Genomic DNA, 14,092 nt, shown 5'->3' with positions numbered 1-14,092 from the left:
TAATAAAACAAGTGTGTTAGTTACGTAAATTGTTGTGTATGTATGTGACATTACGTACGTATGTTAAGTAAGTTACGTAAGTTAAAAAAAGCTCCATGATTGGTTGAGAAAAGTCTGTCTCTCTTAGGCTAAGAAACAGAAAACTTGGTTTAGTGTTTGTCTGTACCGTGAAACACTAGTGACTAAATAAGCCGCCTTTTAAATATTAATAATAATAAACAAAAGAACATCTTTAGGTATATTTATAAAGATTTAACATAATCTGCCTCATTAAGTTTTGGTGGTTCGGCAAATCAGACCAAACAACTTAGCAACTATCATCAGACTGATTCAAATGTTCATGAACGCTGATTGGTGCTCAGGTACGTGACATCACCTTTTCCTCACTGAGTGCTGACCATTTCAAAAAAGAGAAAGAAAACACAGAAATCTCATCAAAGTCAGCTAACTTAAGCTGCCCTGACCTTGGCAGGGTGTAGTCCATTCATGAAGGATTCCATCAGTCAAAAAAAGAAGCTAACGGAGAAAATGTTCTTCAGCCTTTAAAAACGTTGTATTATCTCTGGAATGCACCGCCACACAGCTGAAACAAGGCTCTTTTCTCTTCGCTCATGAAAAGTTTTCATTTGAGTTGCATGGTTTGCACAGGACATGGAGGTTTTAGTTCATTAGCTAATTAACATTAGCTATGGTTTATTAGCAACTATCACAGCAAAGAGGTAAACAAACCTCCACCTGTGCAGCCTCTGTTTCACTCTGTGTGATGGAGTTCAAGGTCTTTAGATATTTTATATTACATTATAGTCTGATAGTTAGAGGCAGGTGTGGGGAGAGACGGGGCTGTATGACATGTAACAAAGTCCCATGAGTAGAACTGAATGGGCACTGTTGTGGCTATGTGGCGTGTGCGTTAGGAGATCTGAAGTTCACCTTTAAAGTAAAATATGGCGGTAACACAGTGACTTAAAATAAAAAATTACAGTCAGTTGAAGGTGAAACAGAATGGGGTCTCCATCTAATTTTTTATTAGCATTAGAGTGGATGTGTCAACCTGACCAGAAAGACAAAAATAAAAATTTTGAAAGAGCAATCGCTCCAGTAAAACGCAGCCTGCCTTTGTGCCGCACATGTGCCGTTATCCCTCATGTAAGTACACCTCTTTGACAAAAGCTGCGTTCCAGTTCATGGGCTGGATCTGCAGAAGTCTACATTTCCATACTGAATAATCCAGAGGCTGAACAAAGCCTGTCTTATCTCAAATTCATCTCACTTCTTTGTCTGAATTTGGGGGAATACTAAGACTGAATTCTTTAATGTTGTTTCTGGCGTCTGCTGAGAATGGAGTGAAAAATGGGCTGTGGAGACGCTGTACAGTACGACAAACAAAACAACACGGCCAAACAAAAAAGGCGGACAGAGGCAGGGGAAACAAAGGGACGGCTGTTTGACTGCGGCTGGTTTAAAGGACCAGTGTGCGGGATTGCGGATCACAACCAGCTCAACAGCCCTCTGCTCAGGAGAACATATGGTGACAGCAAAGCTTGCAAAAAGCGCTCCCTGGAGCCAGCGTTTGGTCTGTGTGTTCTGGGCTACTGTAGAAACATGGCGGACCACATGAAAGAGCGCCCACTGCCTCTGTGGATAGAAAAAGCTCATACTGACGGAACAAAAACACTCCCAAAAACATTACGATGAAAACTACTTTCCGTGTCTGCCAACAGATCGCCCTGAATCCAACACACTGGACCTTTAAGTGGTGTAACAGGGATTTAGACCGGGTGAGATGAGTCTCCCCGATAACCCGACGCCATCTTCCAGGCGCCTGCAAAAAGAGGCTAAAAGGGGGCACATGTCTGCCGATACAGATCTTAAACAAAGCCGGTTTCCTCTAAAACCTTCTATATGGGCAGCAATGTCCCATGTCACTGCTTTTGCATCGTCAACACCCTCTGACCCACTGTGAAATGCTTTTGGTGGCCAGAAAAGGGAGCGGAGTGAGACATCTCCCACTCATGTCTCACATGCACATTAATCTACAAACCAGCATGAAGTTTAAATATTTGCCGCTTTACCGACTTATTTTTTAATTATATGCAGCAGTTTAGCATTCCCAATACATCTCCCGCCACACTGACATTTTATTTATCAGCTGCCTGAATATATTTGCAGTTTTGATCTTCCTTATCAGGTGGCTGTGCTGCGATGAATTTGTATACACTTGAAGGCTGCATATAGAGCCCTGCTTTAAAAACTCTTGGTGATGGTGCTTGTCGATGAGCTGATGATGATGTTTTACATTCAGCGCCACTGTCTCACCTGCAGAAATCCGGGGCAACCATGCCGTAGACATTGATCCTATCGCACAGCTCCAGGGCGATGGTCATAGTGAACCAGCCGGTGCTCAGCCAGGAGTTTGATATCCTCCTGCAGAAAGGAGGGAGAAAGAAAACAGCTGGTTGGATTTCATGCATGGGAGACCATTAGGATGAAAACGGCAGCGTGTTTGATTTTTCTGAACTTGATTAACTGGGAAAGATAATCAGAAAATCTCACATCTGTGTATTATGGCAGAATAAAGATTTATCTAAATCCAGAGGTCGATTTTCCTGACTGTGAGATCATTCAAGTTCCCTCACAGCTTCATTAAAATACAGATCCATCCAACATATCGACTGATACAAATGAACCCTGTCAAATAATCAAACCCTTAATCAGAAAGTAGCCTTGGACTGCATCTAGTGCAGATAGCTGAAATGAGTGAAGCTTCAGCTGCTTTCAGACTGCAGCTTTTTCAACATGCCTACAAAGAAATGAGCACTAAGCACAGCTTTCTGAGATGTGCGGCTATGAGAAAAATCTGAATTTGATTTTCATTAGAAAATCTCTCTAAATCTAAATGTCCATCAGCATGTGCTCTCTCTCATAGGGCTGCTGTCAGATGAACAAACAGAAATTTTTTAATGAATTCCTTGTTGGATGTGAATTGATTTAATGGGCTCCAGAGTCATAGAACTTACAACACTTCCTAAGGACCAGTAAAACCATTAGTTTAAAGTCAAAATATCTTTAATTAAAATTAATATATATATAAAGAATAACTCCTAAAGCTCTGACTCTAGCATTTTTGACAGCAATAAATAAGCCATTATGAAACTAAAATGTGCTGCACAGAGAACATTGTGACATATAAAATACACTGAAATGTTTATCAGAAGCTTCTTTCATTCGGGCTGCAGTTTAAAATGCAGTCCATGGTTCAAAGGCACCTTTGGAGGATTTCTTTAATTAACTACAAACAGTAAACCATGTTAATGGCCTGAATGAAATTATAAAAAAAATGTTTTATGTGTTGTAGCCCAATAGTGGCGTATTTCAAGTGACAACTACTCAGCAGATTGACATTATATTTTGTCGAGACATTCAGGGTCCTCAGAGGACTTTGAAATATCGAAACAAGTGTGATCAGACGACGAGTCTGCATACAGACGAGAAGAGATGGCATTAACCCTTAGAGGGAAACCCCCCCAACACTGCCCCCCTATCATCCTTCATGTTTCTGGGATCCACTTTCTCCATCAAAAAGTGCCAGCACAGGATGCACTTCCTCTGCCAGCTCAGGAAGTTCAACCTGCCTCAGGAGCCGCTGATCCAGTTATACACTGCAATAACCCACTCTGCTCTCTGCACATCCATCACTGTCTGGTTTGGATCAGTGAACACGAAAGACAAGAACAGAGTGCAACGGACAGTCAGGACTGCAGAGAAAATCACTGGTGCCAACATGCTCTCCATTCAAGACTTATACATGTCCAGAGTCAGGAAACAGGACTGCGGACCCGTCACAGCCTGGACACGACCTGTTTCAACTTCTCCCCTCTGGTAGGCGCTACAGAGCTCTGTATGCCACCACCACCAGACACAAGAACAGCTTCTTCCTACAGGCCGTCACTGTGACGAACAGTTCAATCGATCATACAGCGTCAGTAACCAAGTAACCGTCAGACACCAAAACATCCACAAACTTCCATTATAGATTTCTATAGCTTGGAATGCACCATTTTTAACATGCACATGTCATTATTTCTCCAGCTTTGTTGTCTTCGTTCTTATCTCTCACAACTATTCCTCTGTAAGAACACAACAGCGATAAAAAAAAAGTTTCCCAACACTTCGGTTTATGACCAAACACCCGCAAAACTAATGTCCCAACTACAGTGCAAATGCCACTGTAGTTGGCCAACACGCCAAACTAAGATGGTGAGCATTGTAAACGTTGCTCGTTAAACATCAGCTTGATAGAATTGTCACTATGAATAAGCTGATGTTAGCATTTAGCCCAAAGTAGCGCTCTGCCTCTCGTGCCTTTAGGTGGCACAGTGGAGCAGTGGTAACACTGTCACCTCACAGCTAGAAGGTCCTGGGTTGGATTCCCATCTGGGGCGCTGTGGGCGTGTCCTCCACCATGCCATCTGGGCCTGCTGCTCGAGGAAAGGGGCCTTTCTGTGTGGAGTTTGCATGTTCTCCCCGTGTTCACCTGGGGTATCCTCCATTCACTAAAAAGAAGATCACCACCAGTTCCCCCTCTGTAATAAAGGATTCTTCTTCTTCTTCTCACAGAGCTGCTAGCATGGCTGCTAGCTTGTTTTCACAACACAGTAATGACTGAGAACTTCCTGATGTTGATCTCTCGTAAGTTGGCCTGCAGCCATGACTGTAATCACTGCCAAGCATCATCATGCAGGAGGTTTACCTGCTGTGGTCCAAAGCACTTTTGGAACAATCAGTATTCATCAAATCAATTTATAAATTAATTATGGAAAAAATGCATCACCACTGTTGTTCCCTCACACCCAGAGTGAAAATTTTCAAGTATGAGCTGATGTAAAAAAAATCAGCTGGGATAAATTTGAATCCTTCAGGCAGAACGATGCATCTCGTCATGCTCCCCCCGCTGCACAGCTGAACTTCATCTCGACTGTGACTGTGACTGGTGACCAGTGGGTGCATCCACGGATCAGTGATCAGGTGCATTTTAAGATGCCCCCTTTGGAAATGTTAAAAATGGTGGTAAGGTTACAAGATGAATATAAATAACCCCTGAAAACTTGACGATAATTGTTCCAACAGAGACATCTCGTAAGTGTAACCGTAAAGCTGCAGTTCGCCAACATCAAGCTGCTCACCATATTAGAGTAAATTACCAGTGAATGAGGACAACAAAATGAGTTCTACTGTTTGCATGAAGCCCTGATGAATTTGTCAGAAAATGTGGCCATCACGTATTTGGCCGTAAAACAAATGTCAACCTCGTGGCACTGCTAGAGGAATCGCAAAAGGCATTAGGATGCAGCCTCAGGAACCATGAATGTATGTACAACGTTTGATGCGAATCTTTAATTTCAAATAGCCTTTAATCAAAATTAATCTGAACTTTTCTTTGGCTCTTCTTCCACGACAACTCATCATATATTTTAAAGTAATGTGACCTGGGGAGGAGGAGGTTCAACCCATAGCTTCAGAGCGGGTTGACAGGATGAGCTGCTGATCTCTCGACCACCTCGTCACCCTGCTGCTTTCAGAAAGCTGGGTCTTGTCTGTTCCCACACATGCACACTAGCCTCCACAGCAGCTCAGGTTTTAACTCAGCGCGACACAGAAACAAAGCCTCAGCCTGATAACAAAAGTCTTGACGAGAACAAGCAGGCAGGAATCTCGACACCATGCTCGCCTCCACTTGGTAAGGGTGACATGCTTGGAGTGGATGGTTTACCTGGTTGTTTTCTCACAGAGAGGACAGTGTAGGGGGGATCTATGTAAGGTGAAAATGCTTGAGTAGAAATCCTGTTTTACATTTGTGTTTTGAAGACTTCCCCGCTTGGGGATGGTGGAATAGACACACATCTTCCTGGGAAGTGGAAATGTTCCCATCGTGTTGAAAGGAGTTTGGTTATAGACAGGACCCCAGAGTCTAAGTATGAAGATAAACTCTACTGTCTTGGGTTGGAAATATTTGGTGAAAATATTTTGAAAAACTATTGCCAAGAAACTATACAGGTTTAATTTTTTAGAACAGTGAAAAATCTACCCAAATAAGACATGCATAAATTAACTGCCCCAGTCCAAATGGGATGTGAAGATAGTTGGGACCAATCCAAACCCTTTATCAAACAGACTGAAAACCAGCTCTGGAAGTGGTCTGAAGCACATGAAGACATGAAGCACCACTGGTTAACAAGCAGCCATGGTCATAAAAGAAAACCAAGCAGTTTGTCTATTTCTACCTTTCTGTAAACTGTTCTGTTTGTAAGTACATTGAGAGCAACTTAAAACCAGAGTCAAACTCCACGTGTACACATACTTAGCCGATAGATTAACAGATCAGTGCTAACATGGCTACATGTTAGCATCCAAACTATGGATGTAACAAGCTGCCACACAAAGAATCACCATGACCTGACCTCACCTGCAGGTTAGCATGCTAACATTAGCATGCTAAATGTTTTTCTATAGATTAGCATGCTATAGTTAACATTAATGTTGCGTTCTTTGACATGCTGATGCTATCAAGTGAACATGGTGATGCATACTTGTCAGCCAAGTGAAAAAGACTAAAAAACAATAAATACAGTCAATTTTATACATTGAGCATCTTTCTTTTTGTCTGTGTATAAATGTGTATGAATGTAAATTTTTAAAAGTTAATAATGGCTTTTCATGTGCTTACAGTCAGCTAGCATGCCAGCGGTAGCACATTAGCATGCTAACGTATGGTTGGTGTGCCTATGGAAAAGGCTGTGTCTGAAATCACTTCCTCATTCAATTGTTTGCTGGCATTGAGCAGTAAACTGTGATTTTGGACACTTCTAAATCATTTTTGTGTCATCACTCACGTTTAGACTCAAACAATTGTAATTTTCACATCTAGAAAATGCTAATATGTAGGATTGTTAGCAGAAAGTGGTGCACATTTCAAGGACACCTTTCGATTTGGGGGATTTTTGAGGAGACAAAATAGAGCACACATTTACACTGAATTTTGGAGACACAAATAAAATGGCAGAAAGTAAATACAGCGCAGTATGTAGAAAACGAGGAGTGATTTGAGACGTCTTAATTTTGCTCTTGTTGAACAATCAAGCAAACAACCGCAACAACTTTCCTCCTTCATCATTTCAACCCAATCCAACTTTTAATACAACCCTGTTTGCTGTCTACAAACGGTCTGCCCCTGCTGTTTAAGTGTGCGCTGGCCGAGTGACGGTGTGATCAACGGTGACGAAGCACCTTTGTCCGGCTTTCATCTTTATTAGAGTCTGTCCATGCGACAAACAACAGCGTCGAGCCAAAGTGATGCTATCGCAGCTGAAGCACAGACTTCTCATTTTCATTTAATTAAGACAGGACCCAGGTTGTCTGGAACATGTTGATTTGTTGTGATATGCAAACACAGCCACTGGGCTTTATGACAACAGGCTGGTAACACACACGCCCACATGCACGCACGCCCACACGCACACACACACACACACACACACACACACACACACGCACGCACACACACACACACACACACACACACACACACACACACACCTCTTTTCCAAATGAGAAAACTTTCAAAGTTCAAAGCACAACATCTTGTCACCATGCAATCTGTGGTGGATGCGCGGAGGTCTTAGTCAAGAGGCATGCAGCTAATCTCACTTAAGAAGTCTTCCTCATTTCCTTGTTTATGTACATGCTGATGAATAATGTGGTGTGAAATGTCAAGATCTTAGCGTCAATGGCTGCCTTTAAAAGGACTGGAAGCAAGCTGTGAGAGGGAACACAGATTTATCCCTGTGATGCAGAACAGCGCTGTTCCTCGTGTTTACACAGTTTGGTGTTGTAAAGCTAGCGAAAGTACGCATGTAATGAGTAGTTTAATTGTGCCTTGATCCTTGAGTCTTAAAATCTTATTTCTATTAAAATGAGAGATTATTTTCAAACAACGCTCGTATTTGATAAAGGAGATGACTGGTTTGAAGATAATGGCGCTTGATGCGGGAAAACAACTTGATTTGACCAAAGCAGCATTACAGATTCAACTTGATCAAATAGGAGTGTTTTTTTGTTTTTTGTGCGTGAAGCAGAAGCTGATTAGAGGAGGAGAATTATTGTGCTGCTCTGGTTTTTGTTGTGGCGTCGTATCGGTTTCTAAAGCGCTCGTCATTGAGTTTATCATAATGGTTGTTATGCAACTGCTGCGAGGCAGAGGTCACATGAAGGAGTGATTAGGTGGCGTTCGTCAAAGCTGAAACACCTGCAGAACATCTCTCAGCGTACTCTTGTGCAGCCGAAGCATATTAAGACATTTTTTTTTATGAATCATTATTTGATATCAAGGTCCAGTTTTTTTATTTTCACCAGAAGGCGCCCACAGTGAGAGGCTGATCTGTACCTGACACCTTCAACCCCAGTGATTAGATGTTGTTTGTTGTTTCCTATTACTTATTTAAAAAGGTACTTCACTTTCCAAGGCTGTCTGCATCTACAGCTCGATCGCATCACGGTGAAAACGGCAGAGATAAAGCTGTTCTTTCCTCTGGTGTTCAACCTCTCTCCATGCATGTTTTCACTTCCCCTGCTTATACAGTCTGTCTCTCCCCTGCTGCAGCATGGTTTTCTTTTCATTTCCATTTCATATTTTTCCATCCATCCTCCCTCTTAACATGGTTTTAGGCTACTGCTTGTTCATTTCAACCACATAATTGCTTCTGGAGATGCTAAAAAACAGAAAAAACAACCCAAATAGGTTTTCTTTTCGGTTACATTTAAATGAAAAAAAGGTGACACACATTCGTTAACAATGGCTCAGTTCCATCAAATGTCCCAGTGAGTCAGCGTGCACATTAAAACCTCGTCTCCAGGACATTATGTTTAAATACAAATAATTAGCGACAACAAATGCGACTGGAGACGTACTGCTGGCTGGATTACATTTTCTATTCACCGAATTATGAAATGTTTTCACACATATCAAAAATGTTGACACTGAACATCAGTAAAATGTTCACTGGCCAACGCATTTAATTTCTTTTCCACCAAAATATACTACATGCAATCCCCTTAGAGTGGCTCCAGCACTGTTTCACGTCGTCCTGGTTCGTGGGCTCTGCCCTGCACACCTATGGTCCACCTACATGGGCGATTTCACTTTGGCTGATCAGACCTTGAATTTTCAAGTCTGAGTGGGCGTACGCAGGCTGCAGTCAAGTTCCATCCATGTACCGCAGCACAGATTTGAACCTCTGTATTTGGAGGCGTGTGCGTGGAGGTGAACGGCTGCTGGCGCTGATTCTCTGGTTTTTACACAAACTACATGATGGAATGAAAAGACCTCCAGTCAAACCTCAAACAATGGAAACTCCATGAAAATCTGACTTTGAGGACAGTTAGTCTCCTTATCGCTCCACACAGATCCGATGTTTCCACTTTGTTGCCTTTTCTATTTTTCCACTTCAGCCAAGCATGAAAACTTATTTGCAAGTTCTTTTTTCAATTTTCAAGTTTTTATGCCCAAATTGAAAATGCGCATAGAAACGGGTGGATGCAAACACACTTTGTGCTCATCTGACATCCCGACTCTTCTGGTACCTCTGCCGTGCCTGACAGGCCGGGACAAATGACACCTTTATGTTTGGTATTAGTTGGAGTAATTTGGTGACATCTCGTATGTCCCAGCAGAGGTTTGCCCACCTTGAACCTGAGCCGCAGCCAAAATAACTTAATACACATGTGGGGGCGTGCGTGGCCTTTAAAGGTTACTCTTCCACTGTGCTTGAAGCAGGAGTGAATTTCCTGGTAAATGTGTCTTTTTCTTTGCTGTTATCAGCGACCTTTTATGCCTAAATTGATTCTTTAGAGGATTCCTGGGTGTAATTCTGGGAACAGATAACTACGACCTCGGGTTCATGAGCAGGTCTGGTTCTGGTCACTCTGGATCCGTTTCAGTCTCCTGCTGAGGCCACTTGTTCTGCGCTGCATCGCGATCTGTCGCACAGCGGGCCTGCTGTGGCTTCTCTTTCCCGCTTTTTGACCTTTTCTCATAAGTCACCGCAGAACGGTTTCCGACTGCCGAGGCTTTAGCTGGCGTTTTTTCCGCTTTCTCAGCAGCAGGTAGATTTGCTTTTTAAAGGGATCAAGACTGTGATCTTTTGACAGCTGAATGATATCTCACCCGCACCCCACGCAATTTATTCCAACACGACTCGGCCCAAATGTATCGAGCAGAAACCTAACAGCGCAGCACAGCGGGGCAGTTAGCGGTTACAATAACGCATTACGGGAACATAAAACACTTAACAGAAAAAAAGAAGTTATTTCAAAAGCTAATTTGCCTTTAATCACCAATAGAGGCTCATTCCGGCTTGGCAATTTAACACAGGGGATGCAGAGGGACACCTGTTTTTCATTGCTCCTCTGCTGGTGTTATTAAAATGGGCGGATGTGACAACCTCCCACACCATCTTAATTGCCTTCCCTGAAAAGGCATAACCCATAATCACAATTACAGGCTCGCAGGGTTGCCGATCATACAGCTGATCACCCAGAAACTCTGCGACGAGTGCTGCTCACACAGGCTCCTAAATCCTTCAAGACGGCAAGATTCATTTCATAGATTAAAATACTCTTATTTCATAAAGAAACACCACATTTTTCATCTCGATAACACCCTTTAAACTTTTCCTAAATATTAGATATAAAAGTAATACTTTACACAGTCCACGGAGCAGAAATGACCTCAAATAAGCCTCACAGATATTAATGCTTAACACTGTGAAGGAAACAGTGCAGCAGGAGCCGCCTGCTCATTGTGTTTATCATGACTGTACACACAGATCGTGAAGGATGGGCGTCTGAGCTATTCCCCTGACATCTCTCTCAGGCTGAAGTCAGATTCGGTCTCCACTGACGAGGACTCAAAGAGAGAGAGACACACAAACAGAGGGTGTGCGGTAGTGTTTTCATTAAGCATTAATGGCCACAGGACTGAGAACTCAGCAAGGACTCATTAAATTTGAGTTCTTTTATCACTGTTCAGCTTGAGAGAAGGTGCTGCAGCGACTCGGCGCCGTGTTTTCTAAACCATTTGTACATGGCATGCTTTTCTCTCTGTAAGCTGCATTAGTATTTCATGTTGAGCTTCGACCATTTTGAAACGTTTCCTTTGGCGATACTTTCAAGAAGTTGCAGGAAACGCCAACATCTGGGACTCGAGAGGCGTCTAAATGCATGAAATTAACACATATTTTTGTGAAACTACTGATGTAGCTTGATTTTCAAAAAACCAGTAAAAGCAGCGCCGTGCTTTTCGACAGCCTTTGATTTCTGAGGCTTCCCACAACTGGTAGAACTGTTGCAACGTAATGACTTTGACAAAAAGTCATTACTTAGCAGCTTCCTGCTGTGCACCCTGGCATGCGAGCGCCGTCGTCTACAATTTGTTTACATGTGAAACAAGTAGCTCATCAACCAAAACTAAGGACCGCATCATACAGCTGAGGGCCTCAAAGTTACAAGCCGCTTATAAGCTACAAATGGAAGTTAATAACTGATGCTGTTAGCTTATAATTAACAAAAGTTCCCTCCCTCTATTCTTACTACAACCAAGTGTGAAAATCAGAGCATTTAAAGGCATTTAATTGTCTCTACAAGCTGATTTTCATCATTTTTGATACAAAGAAACAGCTAATGTGGTGTCGTGTTGTAAAATATGTGCTTTTGTTGACACAGTCAGAGCTTGAACTGCATTATAAAAGCATCTGAACAGTTTCTACTTTAATCAGTTTTGAGGGTAGAAATGACTAATTCATGGTACAAAATACTAAAAACTGTGGCAGAATTTTTACAAAGCGCACAGTGAATGACTGAACTGTTTGTTGTACAGTGTAGCTGAAGAAGCCATGAACCTCTAACACGTCAGAGCAGCGTTGACTTTGTCTCCTTGAAGGTCAGACGATGTTGGAAATCTGTCGTTCTATGTGTGGGGCTGCTTTATGTGAGCAGGCGAGCTGCAGAAAACACTTTCTCTCCTCTGGCCCAAAGGAGAGAGGGGGAAAAAGTTTTCATTTGCACAAAATATCAAAAAATATTCTGTTAAGGCTGCTTAAAGAAATAGAGTTTTGGAGCCCCGAGGAGAAATGGAAGCTGTTATCCACCAGCCTGGACTGAGCTTCACATTGTTCCTCATGCTGCTGCACATCTCTGCCTGCTTCTGCAGCTCGTTTGAGCAGGACAGGGTGCCTCTTTTGTCTGATCCTTACAATAACTACACCGATTAGAAAGTTGTGATACTGAGATGTGAGTAAAGGTACTCATTTAGAGAGCACTGGTCCTCAAGCATATGCAAATTCAGCACACTGATATGAGCTTTTAACTAAAACAAAGCAATATTATGATGTCAGTGTAATCTAAGGCTCCGACTAAAGATTATGTTCATGACTAGCAGATCTGTCAGATTTTTGCTTTTTACTGAAATAATCGTTAAGTCAACGAAAAGACAGAAAATAGTGAAAAATGCTGATCATATTCTCCCCATAGCCTGAGGTGAAGCTGTCAAATTGCAGTTATTATTTGACCAAGAGGTTAAATTATAAAGAAAAAGCAGCAAATTCTCTCATGTGAGAACCTGTGACAGAGAAATGTGTTTTCTATCCACGCTGCTGTCACCTCAGGAGCTAAACACGCCGTCCTCCATGCATCTCAATCCTCACTGCACCCTGACGCCCTCCCATCATCCCTCACCTGTCCTTGCCCGTCTCCTTCTTGAAGAGCTCGTCGAATTGCAGCATCTTCTGCCAGGAGATGATGTAGACTTTGAGTTTGGGCAGCACCTGGTTCATCAGTCTCAGGTTGTTGTACACCAGGCCCTTCCCGTCGCGCCTCATGTAGCTGCTGGGGCCCCAGAAGATGAACACCGTGTCCTGGCTGGCGTTGAGCAGCTCGTGGCGACTCCTCAGGACCCTCTGCATGCTGGAGTGAGCGATGACACGCAGGGAGGTGCGGCGGCCGACGTCGCGGGCGTAACCTCTGGCGGTGGGAGCGTCGTTCATTCGGATGACGCACTCGGCCTGATCGATCTCCTCGCCCCGAGCGCCTCCGATGAGGTGACCTGAGCTGGTCACCAGGGCGCAGGTCTGGCAGTGCATCCTGAGAGGCTGATTGATGGAAGCAAGAGAGGAAAAAGAAGAAACATGAAGTAAACAGGGGAAAATAAATAAACTTTCACATATAAAAATATACTGTGCATCAAAACATTTGGCCCCTCGCTCCCTGTGGAAACACCTGCAGCACTGCCAGCAGAATTCTTATGTTAGTTTTGCACCATATTTGTTATAAACTCGACAAACTCTTCTTTTTCCACAAGTCAGGAATGCTCTGAAAGTTCTGTTTGGCCCTGGCTTATACAGAAATATGCAAAGCAGACAGAAATGCACACCTAGGGGAACTTTGGTAAAAAGCTTCACTATGTGTTTGAGGCAAAAAATGCTTTGTTGACAAATGGGTAGCGACAGAGCCTCCTGGGGATATGTAGCCTGTCATATTGCTTTGCGATTGGTAGAAACCCCGGGGTCTTACAAAGGATTCACCTTACATCTTTCTCCCACTCGCACACAACCCAGGAATGTGTGTTTACCTCCAAAACAGCAGTTCAGATGCAGGAAATTCATACTGAATGATCAAATCTGAACTATAAAGTATTTAGCATTTAATATAGAAACGATACTACCGATAAGAACAATAACAAATCACGAATATGTGCATTAAATACACACACAAATCCTTTAGTGCTTTGCTTCATAACAGCCAGAGCACGTTGCAATGAAATGGATCATCAAAGAATGTTTAACCTGTTATTGTTAACCTCTGTTTGGGGACATGTATGCCATACCTTGAGGGCATATAGGTACCTCTGTGCAGTACATATATGCACTTGCTTACGTAAAAGTTTTTTTTTATTATACATCTCCTGAGGATTTTATTTTTCCATTGTCAGTTATTCCTGTTCTTTGTTGAAAATAAATAAATAAAATCTGCTTCCAGCTTCTCA

General features: G+C 42.6%; 1 protein-coding gene across 1 annotated transcript in view; it reads right to left on the bottom strand.

Moving 5' to 3' along the window:
* The window catches only part of st6galnac5a (ST6 (alpha-N-acetyl-neuraminyl-2,3-beta-galactosyl-1,3)-N-acetylgalactosaminide alpha-2,6-sialyltransferase 5a), a 46,787-nt gene that overhangs the window by 7,039 nt on the left and 25,656 nt on the right, over positions 1–14,092 (bottom strand). Inside the window, exons 3-4 of the mRNA XM_070975051.1 lie at positions 12,787–13,199; positions 2,317–2,424 (exon numbers count right to left, since the gene is read on the bottom strand). Coding sequence (XP_070831152.1) covers positions 2,317–2,424; positions 12,787–13,199 — 521 coding nt within the window. The remainder of the gene's footprint in view (positions 1–2,316; positions 2,425–12,786; positions 13,200–14,092) is intronic.

Source organism: Chaetodon trifascialis, chromosome 11 (assembly GCF_039877785.1).
Source record: "Chaetodon trifascialis isolate fChaTrf1 chromosome 11, fChaTrf1.hap1, whole genome shotgun sequence".
Lineage (NCBI taxonomy): Eukaryota > Metazoa > Chordata > Actinopteri > Chaetodontiformes > Chaetodontidae > Chaetodon > Chaetodon trifascialis.
Note: the sequence above shows the minus strand (reverse complement) of the source record. Positions and strands in the feature narration are given on the sequence as shown.